The sequence below is a fragment of the Tursiops truncatus genome, chromosome 1 (genome assembly GCF_011762595.2).
Source record: "Tursiops truncatus isolate mTurTru1 chromosome 1, mTurTru1.mat.Y, whole genome shotgun sequence".
Taxonomy (NCBI): domain Eukaryota; kingdom Metazoa; phylum Chordata; class Mammalia; order Artiodactyla; family Delphinidae; genus Tursiops; species Tursiops truncatus.
This window is the reverse complement of record NC_047034.1, coordinates 76,993,287-77,012,632: the sequence shown is the minus strand read 5'-3', so window position 1 is coordinate 77,012,632 and position 19,346 is coordinate 76,993,287. Positions and strand designations below refer to the sequence as shown.

Below are 19,346 nucleotides of genomic sequence, written 5' to 3'. Positions count from 1 at the left end.
ATCTCTGTATTTTTTTTTATAACCCCATGTGGATTTACAGTTATCTCAAAAGAAAATGTTTAATTAAAAAAGTAATTGCTGACTTCCAACCAGAAGCGATGGATACCAGAAAACGGTAGAATGGAGTATTTAAACCATAGTAGACATTTTTCAGCTTCTTTACATGCAAACTACTACCAAGTACATACTTCTTCTAGTGATTACCTCTTTGCCTGTTGTGGGGCCACAATGCAGTGTCTGTCATCTTTACATGTTCAAGAGGTTCCACTCCACAGCCAGTCATTATGTTTATTGTATTATAGACATTGAAACTAAGGACAACAGAAATGCGCTTCTGTGTGCCCTATCTCCCTCTGCCTTCCTTTAATTCAGCATGGTAGGTTGATGTAAATGAGTGGGATAGAACCTCTTCCCTTTTGCTCCAGCTTTCCCAACTATGAAAATAGGAAAACTAAGACTTATGAGTCTCGCCAAGTCAAAGTCTCCCTAGGTCTGAGCCTCTTCTTGGCTGTTCTGCATCTTCCAATAATGCTGAGTTACGGTGCACATGCGTAATTAAAGGAAAATGCAGAAGGAGCTAATACAACTTGGGAGCTATAGTCCATTTACTCAGTATCGCGGTAAAGGTCATTTTAAGGAGGAAACAATTAAGTCAGTGTGGCTAACACACTTAATATTCTTTATTGTTAATATCATTTTAGCCAATGGCTTAAAGAGTTTAGCCCACAAAAATACCATTTGGTATTTGGTACCATTGGTTCCATTTTTATTGGTCCTAACCATGAATACCAATGCTGCTTCTTTATCCTTACCACTTCTATCTCTTGTCATCCTTTTGAGGTTAACCTTGAGTTAAAGTTTTCTTTAGTTCTACAACTCTTTTTATTAGACTCATTCTGGTTTACTTTAAGCCTGTAGGCCTTGGCCTATTGTACTCTTCAAGAAGCCATTTATGCACAAATGCTCTATTTTTCCTCACAAGGACCCTATTCTATGTGGTGGGCTGGAACATGCCAGCAGCCACCACTGAGGCGGTAGGTCCTTCCACAGACTGACAGGACAAGAGGAAGGACAAGTTTTCCCTTGATTTATTCGGTAGTAGGGGGAGACTGTCATTAAAGGGAGAATGGTGTTTTAGAAGAGGCCAGGTTTATGTGATTTTCTGAGGTTTTTGTTTGTTTGTTTGTTTTTCTTTTGTCTGCTTTTAAAAAGGAAAGAAAAAAATATTTATTGAGTTCCTACCCTGTACCTGATCCTTTAGCTAGGCATGTTAGCTATTGTTTTATTTTGTTTTTAAATGATAATGGTAATAATTAAATATATTATTTCATTGATCTTCACAATCATCCAGAGATGAGGAAATGAAAACTCTAAGGTCTCACAGTTTCCAAGTTGTAGAGGCAGTCCTCAAATTTATTGCCTACTCCAATTCTGTGCTCCTTCACCTATTCCACATTCCTTCTGGGAGTGTATGCTTTTCCCTCAGTTGTAAGCAGTGGAAAAGTGGGACTCCAGAATTTGAATCCTTCCCTGAACAGCTCAGCAAATGAAAGGAGCAGTTATGAGACTGGAAAGCAGATGAGAATGGAGTACGAGGGTCCATGCTTCCTTGCTGAGGTTTTATATTTTATTTCAGGATGGCAATGACACGGAGGACTATGTTCCAGAAGGGGGAGGTGCATAACAAACCATCAGGATTCTGGGGAATGATAAAGAGTGTTACCACTTCAGCACCAGGAAGTGAAAGTATCCTTTATCCCTCTGCTTGATTCTTTTTCTCAACTCTGGACCAAGGGCAGAAGAAAAAATAGTATTGGGATATTCTCTTCTAAGATACCTGACTGCAACAGAGTTCAGCTGGCCAGGGCTGGGCTTAGGAAATACAATGTATACAGTCATCTTTCCAACAGCCATAGAAGATCATAAAATAATAAAACCATTGTCTTTGAACTGAAGGGGTGCTAACATGTCAGTCTTTCCATTTTACAGATGAGAAAATAGACCCAGAGAAGTTGTCACACAGTGGCTTGTGGCAAAGATAAGACCAGAACTGTGGTCTCCTCAGTTCTTTCCACTACACTATTGTATTTCCCACCTCTGAAACACCACCACAAAACAGTGCCTCCCCCAGATGGATGGTTTGTATATGAGATTGTAAGGGCCCATTTCTAAAGCAGTCAGTTTTAGAAACAAACAAATTTTAAGCAGCTCTGTATCTCCAGTGACTTTTTGGTTTAAAGAATCAAGGAGATTGGGATAATGGACTTGTCTTGGCCCAGCTGGTTGCAGTGTTAAACTGACTCCCAAATTGAGTAACCAGATCTCTTTGTGGCTACCAGGTTATTAAGCTGGAGTTTGGGGTGGGGGACTAGAGGTAAAATAGCATATTCCTGCTTCATTCTCTGGCCTGAGGAAGAACAGATTCCCCTGTGCCTCAATTGGAGAAAAATAATGTAACCTATTCTTGCTATAAATTATGATATATCTTTCTGGTGTGAAATGCAGGTAAGAATTGGAAAAAGAAAAAGAAAAAAAAGTAGGATGACCACAGGAGAGAGAAAAAAAAGATGACTTTAAATTCATTTCTCATCTCCTATTTCCAGCAGAGTGCTAAGGGATAAAATGATGAGCAGAGGATAGCCTCTCTCCTCAAGGAGCTTACTGCCTAATCATGGAAGAGCCAAACGTGTAACTCATTAAACCGCATTATTCAGTGGCCTGGACCATGCCAACAGCAGCCAGTACTGAAGGAGCTGAAGGGCATTTGCTGATTTGGGTAATAGTGGAAAACTCACAGAGAGGAGGGAGGATTTGGATTAAAGCCAATGCTTCTGTTTTAGAAAGGGCTGTCTTTACTATTTTTATTACTTAAAAATTCATAAAAGCCAAAGTTTAGGTTTAAGCTATCTTAGCAACACTAAGTCAAGTCAAAAAAGTATCGGGATTATTTAAGATTTCTGAGTCCTTTCCTAAATGGAGAGGATAATCACACGACCTCACTGAGTTCTTCGAAAGTGGCATAGCGTAATGGAAAGAGCAGGCCTTGGAGTAAGGCAGATCTGACTTTGCTTCCATGCCTATCAGCTGTGTGACTTTGAGCAAGTTATTTGACTCTCTGAGCTTTACTTTCCTTATCTGCAAAATGGATAATAACACCTATCTCATGGGATTGTTGTAAATAATAGAAGATAATATCGTAAAGAACTAAAGAAGGTAATGTCTATAAATCCCAGCCTGTATTAGAACTCAGTAAACATTAGTTCCCTTCCCTAACATTGTATTTATTCAGATATTTCAGGAGAAAACTGCTATATTATAGGTGTTTTTCTTACTATGTAACCTTTTGAGATTCCAAAGATTACATTTGACTTAATCTAACTAGATAAAGCAAAAATAAACAGAACCATCTCTCTGAGCCACTTGAGCTAGTGAGGAACTGAGTGGTAGGTGTTTGGTGGTGACGCTCTTGATGGAAAAGCTTTTATACACCTGTGTCTGAGGTTGGAAAAATTGTTCTAAAGTAGTACTGCTGGCTATAAGCAGGAAATTGAAACTATGGGCAGTTCCTAGGACCCACTGTAGAAGAAACCAAAAGCATATGCTTTCTTTATTGCTGTTCCTTGAAACTTCTATGTGATTTAAACCTTGATGCCCATTTTGTGCCAGATCTTACTCTTATTCAACAGGAAGTGGATGCTTTGGAAGAACTAAGCAGACAGCTTTTTCTGGAAACGGCTGATCTATATGCTACCAAGGTACAGAGCAAGGAAACTGAAGTGTGGTTTTTACTAATATGATAGAAGAGAGAACAAGACTAACTAGCTTTTTAGCATCCTCTATGGCCAAGCCATGTAAGAGGCACCTCATAGCTTCAATATCAGCCACGAAGCACTGATGGCTGCACTCTTTGTGACATTGCTCCTACCAGTAGCAAAACCCTTAAAGGAACACTCTCAAAAATAGAAATTAGTGGGATAGTCAGAAGAGGCTTTTAGTCATCTAGGAAGGTGGCACACACCACTTCCTACTGATGATCCAGGATCAAGAGGGTAGCTCCTATGGTAACTCCTCTGTTTTTTGTTCTCTTGCAAGTTAATAATAGTGTAAGAGCAGTAAGACACCCATCTGCCATGGTCTAGCCCTATTTTAAAGGATCCAGATCAAGAAGGGACCTAACTACAAGAAGTAACTTTCCTTTGTACACCTAAAATGCAATGTAATTTAAATATGCAAAATCTATTAGTTAAGGTTGTTCAAACTATTTTACTCCTTTTTGAGGATTACTTCACAGGAATAGCCATGTAGGATAGAGGTGAACATAGGCTTTGAAGACAGATAGACCTGAGCCTAACTTCCCTTACTCACTAGCTCTGCAACCTTAAGCAAGTTATTTAACCTCCCTAAGCCTCTGTTTTCTCATCTGTAAAATTAAAGAGAACATATCTCATAAGAGTTGTTATGAAGATTAAAGTAGATAATGCATGTAAGGTGTTTATCCTAATTTCTGGCTTAAAGTAATCATTCAATAAATTTTTCCCACTACTACTATTACTGTTATTTTAATATTATTATCATGTGTGGTTTTAATTCTTAGCCCGAACAGTGATTCATAGAGGCAGGAATTTTGTGGAATATAAATGTAATTTTGCTGAGACTAACCATGTTTTGTGTTTGTTTTCCCTCAGGAGAGAATAGAATACTCCAAAACTTTCAAGGGGAAATATTTTAATTTTCTGGGTTACTTTTTCTCTATTTACTGTGTTTGGAAAATTTTCATGGTAAGTATTTTATTTTTAATTGTCAGGATTTAGGTGATTTTCCCTGGTAATGGCAGAGAGAGAAAATTGAGTTCGGTTGAGGCATTGAACTAAACTCCAAATCCAGTTGAGTCAATAGAAAATGTGATCTTTCACATCTCTGAGCCTCATTTTTTCATCCTCTCCTTTTTGGGTCACCTAGAAGAGGGAGGTTGCATTTTTCTTCTGTCAGAAATCATGAATAAGTTCTTAGATTATGAAATATATGAAGAGTGAATATTGAAGTTTCTTATTTTACACCCTGCTTTCCATATTACGCATGAGTACGTGATTGTATATAACGCAATTCCTACCTTCAGCTCAGAATAGAAACCACCTGTCCTTTTTAATAATCTGTATATACCCAAAAAAGTAAATTCTAAAACATATTTCTACAGATAAATTCATCTTCTGTGCTTACAGCTCTTATTCTTTTGTGGCTCTCCCTTAACGCTCTATTCTTTATGTGCATTTTATGTACTGCATTATTTGTCTTTACTTGTGACTCATCTGCAGGTATTAATGGATTTCAGTGTGATTATAGAAAAGGCTGATTTGACGTTCTAGTTCGGTGACTTTCCCACTGGGGCTGTGCTTGCACAAAGAGGAGCTTTGTCAGCTTGTTAGTTAATTTTGATCAGTGTAGATGAATGGAGGATTCTGGATTTAACAGATCTAATGTTATAATAAATTGATGCTAATACCCATTCAGATGACATTTTTAAATCTTGATTCATTCAGTGGGAGAGGATAAATGAAGATAGTGTATTCAATTAACTAAGCTACTAAAGGCTTTTCCTGAGATGCAGCCTTTAGGAGAGCATAACATTTTTAACAGCTTTATTGAGATGTAATTGACATTCAACAACTGTACATATTTAAAGTATACAATTTGGTAAATTTTGATATATATATATATACCTGTGCAACAGTCATCACCACAATCAGGATAGAGAACACATCCATCATCACTTCCAAAAGTTTCCTCAGGCCCCTTTGTAATGCCTCTCTATTACTTTTTTTTTTTTTTTTTTTTTTTTGCGGTACGCGGGCCTCTCACTGTTGGGGCCTCTGCCGTTGCGGAGCACAGGCTCCAGATGCACAGGCTCAGCGGCCATGGCTTATGGGCCCAGCCGCTCCGCGGCATGTGGGATCTTCCCGGACCGGGGCACGAACCCGTGTGCCCTGCATCGGCAGGCGGACTCTCAACCACTGCGCCACCAGGGAAGCCCTCTATTCCTTTTTATTGATGAGTAGTGTTCCATTGTATGGATGTGCCACAATTTGTTTATCTGTTCGCCTGCTGATCGATATTTGTTTGTTTTCAATTTGGGGATATTACAATAAAGCTGCTGTGAACATTTATGTACAAGTCTGTATTTGGACATATGCTCTCTTTTCTCTTGGGAGAAAGCATTTAAGTGTAGAATGGCTGGATCATATGGCAGATGTATGTTTGACTTTTGAAGAAACAGCCAAACTTTTCCAAAGAGGTTGCACCATTTTATATTCCCACCTGCAGTGTTTGAGGGTTTCAGTTATTCCACATCCTCACCAACATTGTGTAGTCAGTCTTTTTAATCTTAGATGTTTTAATAAGTATGAGGTGGTATTGAATCATTTTAATTTGCATTTTCCTAATGTCTAATGATGTTGAACAACTTTTTATGTGCCTTTTTGCCACCTGTATATCCTCTCTGGCAATGTATCTATTCAAATTTTTTTGTCAATTTTTTAATTAGGTTGTTTTCTTTTTATTGGGTTTGAGAGTTTTTCAATATAGTCTGGAAGCCTTTTATCAAATATGTGATTTTCAGATATTTTCTCCCAGTCAGTGGCTTGGCTTTTCATTCTCTTAGCAGTATCTTTCGAAAACCAGAAATTCTTCACTTTGATGAAGTCCTATTTATCTTCTTTTTCCTACTATGGATTATGCTTTTGGTGTTGTATCTAAGAAATCTTTGTCTAGGGCTTCCCTGGTGGCGCAGTGGTTGAGAGTCTGCCTGCCGATGCAGGGGACGCGGGTTCGTGCCCTGGTCCGGGAAGATCCCACATGCCACGGAGCGGCTGGGCCCGTGAGCCATGGCCGCTGAGCCTGCACGTCTGGAGCCTGTACTCCGCAACAGGAGTGGCCGCAACAGTGAGAGGCCCGCATACCGCAAAAAAAAAAAAAAAAAAGAAAAAAAAGAAATATTTGTCTAAAGATTTGTCACAAAGATTTTTTTCATATGTTTTCTTCTAGAAATTTTATAGTTTTAGGTTTTACATTTAGGTCTATGATCCATCTTGAGTTAATTTTCTAATATGATATTGGAGTATGAATCCAAGTTCATTTTTTTCATATAGATAGCCAATTGTTCTAGCACCATTTGTTGAAAAGAGTATCCTTTCTCCATTGAGGTGATTTTGCAATTTTGTCAAAAACTAATTGACCATATGTGTGTGGGTCTGTTTCTGTACTCTCTTTTTTTCTATTGAGATTTATATGTATCTTATATATTTACTTCTGCCCATACCACACTGTCTTGATCAATGAGTTTTCCAATTCATGAGCATGGTACAACTCTTCATTTATTTAGATCTTCTTTAGTTTCTCTCAACAGTGTTTTATAGTTTTTATTACTCTTTTTTTATTTTATTTTATTTTTTTATTTTTGGCTGCATTGTGTCTTCGTTGCTGCACACGGGTTTTCTCTAGTTGCGGCAAGCAGGGGCCACTCCTTGTTGCAGTGCGCGGGCCTCTCACTGCGGTGGCCTCCCCTGTTGCAGAGCATGGGATCCAGGCCCACGGGCTTCAGTAGTTGTGGCTCGTGGGCTCTAGAGCACAGGGTCTGTAGTTGTGGCGAACGGGCCCGGCTGCTCCGCGGCATGTGGGATCTTCCCGGGCCAGGGCTTGAACACGTGTCCCCTGAGTTGTCAGGCGGATTCTCAACCACTGCACCACCAGGGAAGCCCTTATAGTTTTTAGTGTACAAAACTTTCATCAGACTTATCTCTTAAGTATTTAATTTTTTGATGCTATTATAAATGAAAATGTTTTTATAATTTTAATTTCCAAGTGTTACTAGTATATAGATATACAATTGATTCTTGTATATTGATCTTATATTCTGCAACCTCGCTAAACTCCCTTATTATTTCTAGAAGCTTTTTATAAATTTCGTAGGATTTTTCTACATAAACAATTCCATCCTACCTTTCTTCTGATCCTCCTCCCCCAGCCTTACTGCACTGACCAAAGCCTCCAGTTACAGAGTTAAATAGAGCAGTCATCCTGATCTTAAGGGGAAAGCATCCAGTCTTACACCATTAAGTATGATGTTAGCTGTCGGTTTTTCCTAGGTGCCCTTTATCAGGCTGAGGAATTTTCTTTTATTCATAGTTTCTTGAGTGTTTTTAATCATGAAAGCATGTTTGATTTTGTCAGATGCTTTTCTGCATCTATTGAGATGATCATATGGTTTTTCTTTTTTAGTCTGCTAATATAGTGTTACATTACTTTTTGCATATTAAACTGACCTTGCATTCCTGCAGTAAACTTTACTTGGCCATGATGTATTATCCTTTTTATATTTTGTTAGATTTAATTTACTAAAATTTTGTTAAGAATTTGTGCATCTATGTTTATGAGGAATACCAGAATGTAGTTTTCTTGTTAATGTCTTTGTTTGGTTTAGGTGTCTAACCTTAGAGAATAAGTTGAGAAGTATTTCTTTCTCCTAATTAGCAGAAGAGTTTGCGTGGAATTGTTATTATTTCTTTCTTAAATGTTTGGTGGATTTCATCAGCCATCTAGACCTGGAGTTTTCTTTGCAGAGAGTTTTTTAACTACAAATATAATTTCTTTAATATTTATAAAGTTTATTCAGGGTTATCTATTTCTTCTTGAGTGAACTTTTGTATTTGTGTCTTACAAAGAATTTATCCATTTTTATTGAAGTTGTCAAATTTATTGGCATAAGATTGTTCATAGTATTCTCTTATTATCCTTTTAATATTTATAAAGTCTGTAATGATGTCACCTCTCTCATTCTCTTTTTATGTAACAGCTTTATTGAGATATAATTCACATGCAATACAATTCACCCATTTAGTGTACAATTCAATGGTTTTTAATATTCACAAAGTGTGTAACCATCAACACAATCAATTTTTATCACCCCAAAAAGAAATCCCATACTCACTAGCAGTCATTCCCTATTTCTCCCCCAGCCTCAGGGAGCCACTAATCTATTGATCCTTTCTGTCTCTATAAATTTCCCTATTCTGGACATTTCATGTAAATGGAATCATACAATGTGATCTTTTGTGATTGGCTTCTTCACAAAATGTTTTCAATGTTCATCTATGTGGTAGCCTCTATCAGTACTTCATTCCTTTTTATGACTGAGTAATATTTATTTCCTTATATGGATATACCACATTAATTTAAATTATCCACTTATCAGTTGATGGACATTTGAGTTGTTTCCACTTTTTGTCCACTGTAAATAATGCTATTGTGAGCATTCATGTATAAGTTTTTATGTGGACAGATGTTTCATTTCTCTTAGGTAGATACCTGTAGGGGTAGAATTGCTGGGTTATACGCTAACTATATGTTTAACCTTCTAATAAACTGCCAAACTAGCAGGCTGTTTTCTAAAGCATCTGTACCAATTTACATTCCTGCCAGCAATGTGTGATGGTTGCAATTTCTCCACATCCTCTCCAACACTTATTATCTATCTTTTTAATTATAATAATTTTAGTGGATGTGAATTGATATCTAATTCTTCATATTGATAATGTGTGTCTTTTCTCTTTTTTTCTGATCAGTCTCGATAGAAGTTTATCAATCTTATTGAACTTTTCAAAGAACCAGCATCTGGGTTAATTGATTTTTCTCTGTTGTTTTTCTGGTTTTTACTATTATTTCTCTTCTGCTTTTTGGGGGTCTTCTTTTTCTAATTTCTTAAAGTGGAAGCTAAGATCATTGGTTTGAAACCTTTTTTTTAATATAGGTGTCTTAATGCTATAAATTTCTTGCTAAGCACTATTTTAGTTGCGTCTCACAAAATGCAACTTTTTTGATGTTTATTTTTATTTTCATTCAGTTCAAAATACTTTCTGATTTCCTTTTTCATTTCTTCTTTGACTTGTGGGTTAGAAGTATGTTATAAAATATTTGGGGATCATCTGAATATCTTTCTGTAATTGCTTTCTAATTTAATTTCATGTGATCTGCGAATATACTTTGAATCTTTTTAAATTTATTGAGACTTGTTTTCTGACCCAGAATATGGCTAACCATGGTTAATGTTCTATGTACACTTGAATAGAATGTGTATTCTACTCCTGTTGGGTGGAATGGCTTGCAAGTGTCAATTAGGTCAAGTTGGTTGATAGTATTGTTAAAGTTTTCTGTACTCTTACTGATTTTCTGACTACTTAATTACTGAGAGAGGGGTGTTGAAATTTCCACCTATTGTTGTGGATTTGCCTTTTTTTTAATTCTATCACTTTTTTGCTTCATGTATGTCATGTAGGGTCATTATGTGCCCCTTGTTGAAATGATTCTCTTATTCTTATGAAATGACCCTTTTATTTTTTGCTATGAAATCTACTTTGTCTCATATTAATATAGACATTCCAGCTTTCTTTTGATTAGCGTTAGCATAATATATCTTTTTCCATACTTTTACTTTTAACCTATTTGTATCTTTATATTTAAAGTGGGTTTCTTGTAAGCAACTTGCTTTTTTATCTAATCTGGTGCTCTCTGCCATTTAATTGTCATATTTGGACCAGGAGTCAGCCATCTATAGCCCACAGGCCAAATCCAGCCACCACGTGCTTTTATTTTAAAAGTTTTATTGGAACACATCCAAGCCCATTTATCTACATATTGTCTGTAGCTACAGTTATATGACAGTGGCAGAGTCTGCCAACCCCTGGTTTAGACCATTTATATTTAATGTGATTATTGATATGGTTGAGTTTAAAACAACCATGTTGCTGTATGTTTTTATTCATCTCATGTGTTCTTTTTTCCCCTTTTTCCTTTTTTTCTTCCTTCTTTTGGATTAATTGGGTATTTTTCGTAATTCCATTTGATCTTCTTCGTTGGCTTGTCAGCTATAACTCTATTTTTGTTGTTTTAGTGATTGCTATTAGAGCTGTCAGAAAATAACCACAGGGAATTACTCTGGAATTCCTTGATTCTCTTACCCTGAGTTCGTCTACCAAAATGTTTCCTTGCTGGATCCTGTTAAATTAATTTGTATATGTCATAGCCTTATTCCCCTTTAGACTCTACAGAAAAGAAAGATAGTGTAGATAGGGACTTTTGTTTGCCTATGTGTGAATAGCCAAAATAGATTTCTTATATATGATTTAGATTGAGAGTAGAATTGCATTTTTAGGAATATCTACCTGGTAAGGTACATTTGGTGATTAATTCATTATTTTGAATCATTTTTTAAAATGGTGATTACTGAGATACTCTAATGTAAAGGTCTGTGTCTCTGCAGGCAACCATTAATATCGTTTTTGACCGAGTTGGGAAAACTGATCCAGTCACAAGAGGCATTGAGATCACTGTGAATTATCTGGGGATCCAATTTGATGTAAGAGTTGTATCAAAATCCTTGTTTCTTATGTTTCTTTCTATTTTATCTGTTCTAAATAACAATTCTTTAGATTCTAACTCCTTATTCTAGGTACTTGCTTCTGCTTTCATTATTCTCACTCTCCTCTATATTTTGGCGTATTCCTATGGCAAATTCATAAAGGGCATAAAACCATAAGTAACGACTGGCAATTATTATTGTCATGGTTAGTGATTATCTCTGTAGTTCCTCCTCTTCTTCTCTAGCAGCTACCACTCACCAGCTTCTCCGTAACAAATATTCAAATACTTCTTTCTGTGATACTTGATGACATCTTCAAACATAACTCACCTTTGATTCCTCTGGTAGAAAATTAAATACTAATTAGTGTTTTCGTATTAGAACTGAAATGGTTTCTGCTATAAAAAATTAACTGTATCAATTAATTCATGTGGGTTTTGAGCTAAAAGTGTTAACTGTCACCTGTGCACAAAGGTTTTTTTAATCATCTTTCTACGTGTTTTATAATACTACTGTATTAAACACATTCTTGTCCCAATTTAAGTTTAATGTCTTTATTTGTAGAATAGTATATTTTCCAGGTATATATATAGCCAGTGATTCTAGCTGATTAGCACTTTGATAATAAGACCAATGTCATGTTCTTAGTCCCTATGAGTGCCATTTAGCTGTGCTATGATCCTGGCCACAGACTGCATGCTACCCCCAGCCAGCCATCTCAGCTGGACATGCCCCTCATAGCTGGATAAAATGAAAATACACCAGAGCAAATTGAGCGCCAGTCCTTGAGAAACAGCTCAAAGCACACATTTTTTTGATGATAGATCAATAGTGTATCCTTTTTCATGTGAAGGAGCATGGCATCTTTCCTTCAAGTAGTGTATAAATTATACGGTGAAGTATGCTTCACTCTTTATTCACATGTGTTTTCCTCTTTTACACTTTTTTACTGGGGTGAGTTTTTAGAAATGCCCTTATCAGTGCTTTGAGGCTAGCTGCTGTGTGTGTATATGTATTCCATCTATAACTTATCTATATACGTGCTTCACATTTCATAATTCTGAATAACATCTCTTAGATGTTAGCAATGCAGCTCCCCCTCAGATGCTTTTCAGCCCTGAATCAAGCACAGGGTATCACAGCTGCCTCTCACTCTGAAGCAATCCAAGAGGAGAAGAAAGTATCATCATGTGATTCAGATGAAGGTCAGCTATTTCCTAGACTATAGCTGAGAATGTCTACATATTCTTTTATTATAAGAAGAAAAGTTTCTTATAGTTTTGGGTGATCAGAGAACTGTCATTCAGGTATTAAAATTATCAGGCTGCTATTTAGTTTCCTTTTAATTCATGCTTTTCACTTGAAGCTGTGTTATTAGCTTTGTGTTTCTTCTAGTTATTAGAGTTATTTTCATCACTTCATTGCACTTGCTTTCTTCTGGCCTTAAGTTTTAAGTCTGCTAGTTAAGATATCCACTGCAGTCTTCCTGTACATGTTTTTGCTGCCACTTACTTGCTAATGAAGTTCCCTCTCACAGCTACATAAGTGATAAGAATGCATCTTCTTAGCTTTCCCATCTCTCTGAACAGAGATTTAACAAATATTTTTCCTTCCTATTGTGTTGACAGGTGAAGTTCTGGTCCCAACACATTTCCTTCATTCTGGTTGGAATAATCATTGTCACGTCTATCAGAGGACTGCTGATCACTCTTACCAAGGTAGGTTGTATCACAGAGTTTAAAAGTACTAATTTAATTACATGTGGCACTGTGAGATGATTTTACCTAGTTAACATTTCTGCCTTCTGAGATCTTAAACAACAGTCGCAAATATTTAAACGACATACAACAGAGTAAAAGAAAAAGTTAAACTAATACATGAGTTGATGATGATGTATTTACATCATACACCAATCAGATAAGTACAGTTAGTTACCAAAGGTCATAGAATGAGGTCACAGTCTGTTTCATTCACTGATATGTCACCAGCATCTAGAACAGAACGTGGTACATGGTAGGTGCTGAGCAGGTATTTGGAATGAATAAATGAGATAGTATTTGAGGGTAGAAGAATAACTGTGAGAGTTGCTTGTAAGGAGGATATGGAAGTAGGAGAAGCAGAATGTTCAGCTGTTTTCTGATCAGCATAGGAAGGCTTCATGGAGCTGGAAGGTAAATCCTCTCTGTCAGAAGAGGTAAGGATTTCAAAATCCAAGACTTGTTTGAATGAAAGGAGAGAAGAGGTTGGGAGGGAAGAAGGGATCACCAAGCATCTAGCACAATTTTAGGAAGAGCTCAGGAGCCTAGTAACAATTTCAAGGGCTTGGAGTGGCCTGGAGTAATTTGTTTTAATGACTTATAATGATGTTAAAATCATATGTATCACATAGTTTCTGATAAGGTGGAATCCTTTCATGTTATAATACCTAAAACCACCAACTTACCCATATGGGAAAAGTATAACTGGATCCTTTTGGGGCAGTCTATTTAAATATCTTATTTATAGCCTTAATCATATGAATGGTTCTATACAGGATTGTGGCATGGAAGAGACATTTTCAATTAAATGTTAACTGTACTACTTAATGTTTTTGACACAGGAATCTAGCAGTACTATATAAATTCATCTCTCCTCCCTTTCTTGACAGTTCTTTTATGCCATATCCAGCAGTAAGTCCTCCAATGTCATTGTCCTGCTATTAGCACAGATAATGGTAAGTTTAATGAACTAGCTTTATGTGCACAGCTGTAAAATGCCAGAAATGTGCTCTATACTTTTAAATATTTTAACAGTGTCCTGGGACTTGTCTGTCACTACATTCAGAGGGACTTCTTGATTAACCTGACTTGCAGGGCATGTACTTCGTCTCCTCTGTGCTGCTGATCCGAATGAGCATGCCTCTGGAGTACCGCACCATAGTCACCGAGGTCCTTGGAGAGCTACAGTTCAACTTCTATCACCGTTGGTTTGATGTCATCTTCCTGGTCAGTGCTCTCTCCAGCATACTCTTCCTCTATTTGGCCCACAAACAGGCACCAGAGAAGCATATGACACCTTGAACTCATGCCTATTATAGACTGCTACAGGCCAGTGGTGTCAGAATTTGGATATAAGAGGGAAAAAATGGAGGGGACCAGGGCCTAACATTTTTTAAACAAACAAAATGTTGTGGTAGCCTATTCTACCTCCAGCTTACACCTGCCTCCTCAGATGATACTGTAATCATGAGTAGCATCAGCTACTCATGATCACAGAAATGAGAGAGAGCAGTAACTCAAGCTAGTACTCAGCCAAGAGCACCCTGTTTGGGTTTGAGGCTGGCACAGTATGCCGGGTGGTGGGACTGGACAGAGCCAAGAAACTAAGGGGAGAAAAGACACTGGAATTCTGGGCTGAGAGAGATCTAAGGTAGCTGGGCCAAACACATGAGATTCTGTTCACGTCAAGGATCACATGGAGAAGGTTATAACGTTCCCTTGAGGTTGACTATCATTAAAATCAGAGATTGTTAACACTTTGGACTTAGCATCATTTTATCAAGGATAGCTTGGTTAAAAAGTTATGCTTGTGTGATCTAATATGAATTGGCATCCCACCCTTCCTCCCCAGCCCCTGTCCCCTTAAAATAACCGAGAGGTTATCTGTCCTGGGGAAGGAGTGGTCTGCAACTGAACTAGAGTCTACCAAGAGAGACTTCAAAGTATGTCATTTTTCTTGATTTCCTTTCAACTTATTATTTAAAAGTGAATTACTCTAAATTCAAGTCAGTGATGATATCTCATTTTTTCTTTTCATCTGCCCCTCGTGCTGTGGGGTAAAACAATGAATAACTGTTAACTGGAATAAGTCACTTTCCTATCCTATGACTCAATTTCTTCATCTGTAAAAGGAAGCTGTTGGAAAATTTGTAGAACACTCAGATATGTAATTTAAGAAAATCCTGAATTTTATTACCAGGAAGTCTCTTTTTATTACTAAGATCTTATTCTGAGTTTTATTGTGTTTTGGGTTTCTAGAGGCAACATGAAGGTTAAAGCATAAAAAGTTTACCAAAAACAAAAGCACTATTAAGGTTACATCAGCTAACAGGCAAAATTTAAGCATACTCAAAAGGCATTTTTAATGGCATTTATTTTAGCACAACAACATTCTTACAAAGGATAATTTTAATAGGCTTATCTGCTCAGGTACTTTAGTTAGCAGTTCTCACACATACAAATTTATAAATCATCTTTGGTGCTCTAGGAACCTACAGAAGAGATAACAGCATACAGAGAAATGTAGTTAAGTTGAAGCTTGAAAGAAATCAAATGAAAAGCATCTGGCTCCTGCCTTAACTTTTCCTAAGTTGACCATAAATAAGCTATCTGCAGTAGCCGCCCCTAAAACAGATGACAACAGAAGACAATCACACATTGACAAACTGGTTTCCAGAGGAGTTCTTCTCTAACAGAGACAGTAAACCAGTGGTAGCTCATTCCTTAGTAAAGGATTCCTATTAAATACCCAGAAACAGCTATCAGCCAAAGCTATTGCTTGTTCTCATCACATCTCTGTATCTTCAGAATTGGAAGAAGAATGAGAGGCTGTACTGTGGGCCTGTTCAAAAGAAAACAAAGGATCTATAAGTGGTAAGAGTGTGAACATCAGGAGATGGATGATCTATTCTAGAGTTGCATGACTTAAATCAGGGAGTAGAGTCACTCACTAGAAGCCAGGTGACCTGAATTCTATACTTGGCTTTGTTTCCAGTTTGCTGTTTGACACTAACATATTTCTTAATGTCCATATATATATAATTTCTTTTCTATACAGTTAGCATAGTACTATAATGACTTCCTATAGAGTTATTATAGAATTTTTTAAAGACACCTAGAATACAAGGTCAATGGCTATCATGTATGCTATGGTCTGCAAGTCTGTATCTCCCTAAAATGGGTAAGTTGAAATCCTGTTCCCCAGGGTGATGTTATTAGGAGGTAGGGCCTTTGGGAGGTGATTAGGTCATGAGGGCAGATCTCTCATGATTGAGATTAGTGCCCTCATAAAAGAGGCCTCCCGGAACTCCGCAGCCCCTTCTTCCATGTGAAGGCGTGGCCAAAGTCAGCAGTCTGCAACCTGGAAGAAGTCCTTCACCAGACACTGAATCTGTCAGTGCCGTGATCTTGGACTTCCCAGCCTCGAGAACTGTGAGAAATAAATGTCTGTTGTTTATAAGCCAACCTGTCTATGCTATTTTGTTTAGCAGCCCAAACAGACTAAGACAGCATGTATTCATTAAAAATGAGTATTTGTTGGGCTTCCCTGGTGGTGCAGTGGTTGAGAGTCCACCTGCCGATGCAGGGGACATGGGTTCGTGCCCCGGTCCGGGAAGATCCCACATGCTGCAGAGCGGCTGGGCCCGTGAGCCATGGCCGCTGAGCCTGCGCGTCTGGAGCCTGTGCTCCGCAAGTGGCCACGTACCACAAAAAAAAAAAAAAAAAAAAAAAACCCAAAAAAATGAGTATTTGTTTTTTATATTACCAATCAATAAAAATAATGTAACAGAAAGAATATAAAACTTTTAGAGTCTTGGCTTTGCCATACATTTTCTTTATGAACTTAGGTCAGTTTACTTTTGGACCTCAAGTTCACCTGTGAAAAGAAATTGAGACTTACCAAGGAATTTATCTAATCCAAATACATATGGAATAATGCTTACTCTTCCCCAGTAATAAAACTTGAATATCTGCCAATTATTTTTAAAACAATACTATCACTAACCACCACCATTCATTTTCATGCTTACCACGAAGCAGGCACTGCTCAAAGCACTTTAACAGTCTTAATTAATATAATCCTGATAACAATCTGACAAATTATCCTTGTTTTATAGGTGGGGAAACTGAGGCACGGGGAATAAATCCATTTACCCAAGGCTGATAAATGGTAGATCCAGAACTTGTACATAAATAGTCTGATTCAGTTTCTTCTGGTGGTTCCCATTATAATTTTGATAAGTTACCATCAACTCCATGCTATGAAAAATAAGATGTTCGCTGTTCTTATACCATCTCCTCTCTGCCACGATAAATAAATTCGCTAGTTCTCGTTACACTGTCATTTTCTAGTATTTTAGGAAATCTGTGGTAAACATAGACACATGGTGCACTTATTAAGGACTTTACCGGACTCTGGTTAGTTAGATCAGTAAAAGAAATGCATCACCACTCACTCGTTCTTTTGCCGTGTGCGAGTCTTGCTCTGCTTCCTCCGGCGTTCCTTCTTCAGGATCAGGGGTGTCATCCAGTGGATTAGCCATGGAGGAAACGATAGGGATTTTCTTAGCCTGGAAATAATCATAGGCCTTCTTTCCACAGACTAAGAGTATGACATTCTTGCCACTGCTCTGGATTCTGTCCACCACCTTCTCATAGGGCTCATCCAGTACGTTCACTCCATTCACTTCAATGATGACATCCTCATCCTCTAGCCCAGCCAGGTCAGCAGGGCCCCCCTTCTGTACCTGTGGGCAGAGGTTCTGAGTTATCACTTCCAAACACAGAAAACAGAATGTTAGACTAGCTATTCTTCAGAGGAGAGATGAGGACATTGAGAATTTATTCTTAATCATGTTATTATTTCTCCTTGAGGTAGAGAAGTTGAGAATGGTGCTCTATTGCTTTTCTCCTTATGAAAGCTACAACTTCTGTACTCAAATGAGTAGTGTCACAGTGGTTGAATATCATATGTCTTCTGGGTTGAAGGCATTAGATTTCATAGGTCTGCCTTCCCAACTTGAGAGCTGTAGAGATAGCCTCCTCACTGTCAGTCCCTGCAGGGTAGGGGCATTATGCCAAATGCACAGAAGCAAACAAGTATCACTCCCAGAATCATTAGTGATGGTCACCACAGTCATGTCAACTCACTCTGTTTACAGTATTTGATTTGAAAGTATCTATAGAGACAATTAGGTGGAACAGATGTTTAAGAAATGAAAGATGTGAGCTTAGGATGTACTAGTACCTATCTTAAAGGGTACAAGACCATAACAGCATTTATTTGAACCCACGTGAGACCCTCAGTGTAAGCCTTCAATGTAACCTTTTTACTGAGCCATCAGTGAGTGGGAGAAACTGGGACTCTCCTAATTGTGACTGTTTGTTGGGCTGCCGGAACCAGATCACCATACCTCTTTGACGAATGAGCCTGGCTGACCCCAAATCGCATTTAAGTGAAAGCCATAGCCATCTTCACCTTTGACCAGCCTGCAGAGTTTAGGCTTATGATCTGCTACTTCCTCTGTAGTGTCTGGGCTTGAGACCTCCAGAGGGGCAGGAGTAGGAACTGGAGCCTCCTTGACAGACCCATTAGGCAGTTCTTGATTTTGATAGTAGAGTAATGGAGAAAAGCCAGCCTTTTGAAAATAAAGGGAAAAAAAAACCTCATTAATTGTAAGTATGGGAAGTTACACTTTATTAAATGTGCTGGTTTAATTTATAAGGTATCCTCCATGTTCCACTCCTCTTCCAGATACATCTGGCTGTGGGCTGTAAAATTTCTCTACTACCCCAAACAGAAAAGGTATAAAGGAAGATTGAGCTTGGTTATAGAGTAATGAGTGTAAACGTGTAAACAAATGTAAATATATATAAAATAAAAGCAGTATAGAATGTTGTACAAGGATCCAAAAATAAGTCTAACAGAACTGCCAGTTTATTCTGATTCCATGATAGTGAGCGAGTCACTGAACAAACCATAGGCAATCTCCCTGTTAGGAGATTATAGACCTTGAGTGACTTGCCCAGTACCTCATGCAGAGCAGGTTCACCTGGCCCTTCCCCTTCAATAAGATGGTCTTCAGAACTCTTCAGAGCTCCTTAAACACATTAGAGAAAGTGAAACATGAGACTTCATTTTTACCACTATTTGAATTACACGCAGTAATTAATTGAGGGAG

The 19,346-nt window shown here is 37.7% G+C and overlaps 2 protein-coding genes across 7 annotated transcripts in view; one reads left to right on the top strand and one right to left on the bottom strand.

The window, feature by feature from the left end:
- The window catches only part of GPR89A (G protein-coupled receptor 89A), a 40,520-nt gene extending 25,592 nt beyond the window's left edge, over positions 1-14,928 (top strand). The window contains exons 8-15 of one of the 6 annotated variants that reach the window (XM_019919935.3): positions 1,637-1,746; positions 3,667-3,755; positions 4,686-4,778; positions 11,309-11,404; positions 12,486-12,612; positions 13,036-13,125; positions 14,055-14,120; positions 14,260-14,398. In XM_019919935.3, coding sequence (XP_019775494.1) covers positions 1,637-1,746; positions 3,667-3,755; positions 4,686-4,778; positions 11,309-11,404; positions 12,486-12,612; positions 13,036-13,125; positions 14,055-14,080 — 631 coding nt within the window. In that variant the 3' untranslated portion in view covers positions 14,081-14,120; positions 14,260-14,398. Of the gene's footprint in view, positions 1-1,636; positions 1,747-3,666; positions 3,756-4,685; positions 4,779-11,308; positions 11,405-12,485; positions 12,613-13,035; positions 13,126-14,054; positions 14,121-14,199 lie in introns of all 6 variants that reach the window. The other 5 variants (XM_019919937.3, XM_019919936.3, XM_019919934.3 and 2 more) reach the window with 5 other exon arrangements.
- Positions 14,929-15,056: 128 nt separating this feature from the next.
- PDZK1 (PDZ domain containing 1) overlaps positions 15,057-19,346 on the bottom strand; it is a 47,094-nt gene continuing 42,804 nt past the window's right edge. Inside the window, exons 7-9 of the mRNA XM_019919933.3 lie at positions 18,579-18,803; positions 17,622-17,912; positions 15,057-16,006 (exon numbers count right to left, since the gene is read on the bottom strand). Coding sequence (XP_019775492.3) covers positions 15,953-16,006; positions 17,622-17,912; positions 18,579-18,803 — 570 coding nt within the window. The 3' untranslated portion in view covers positions 15,057-15,952. The remainder of the gene's footprint in view (positions 16,007-17,621; positions 17,913-18,578; positions 18,804-19,346) is intronic.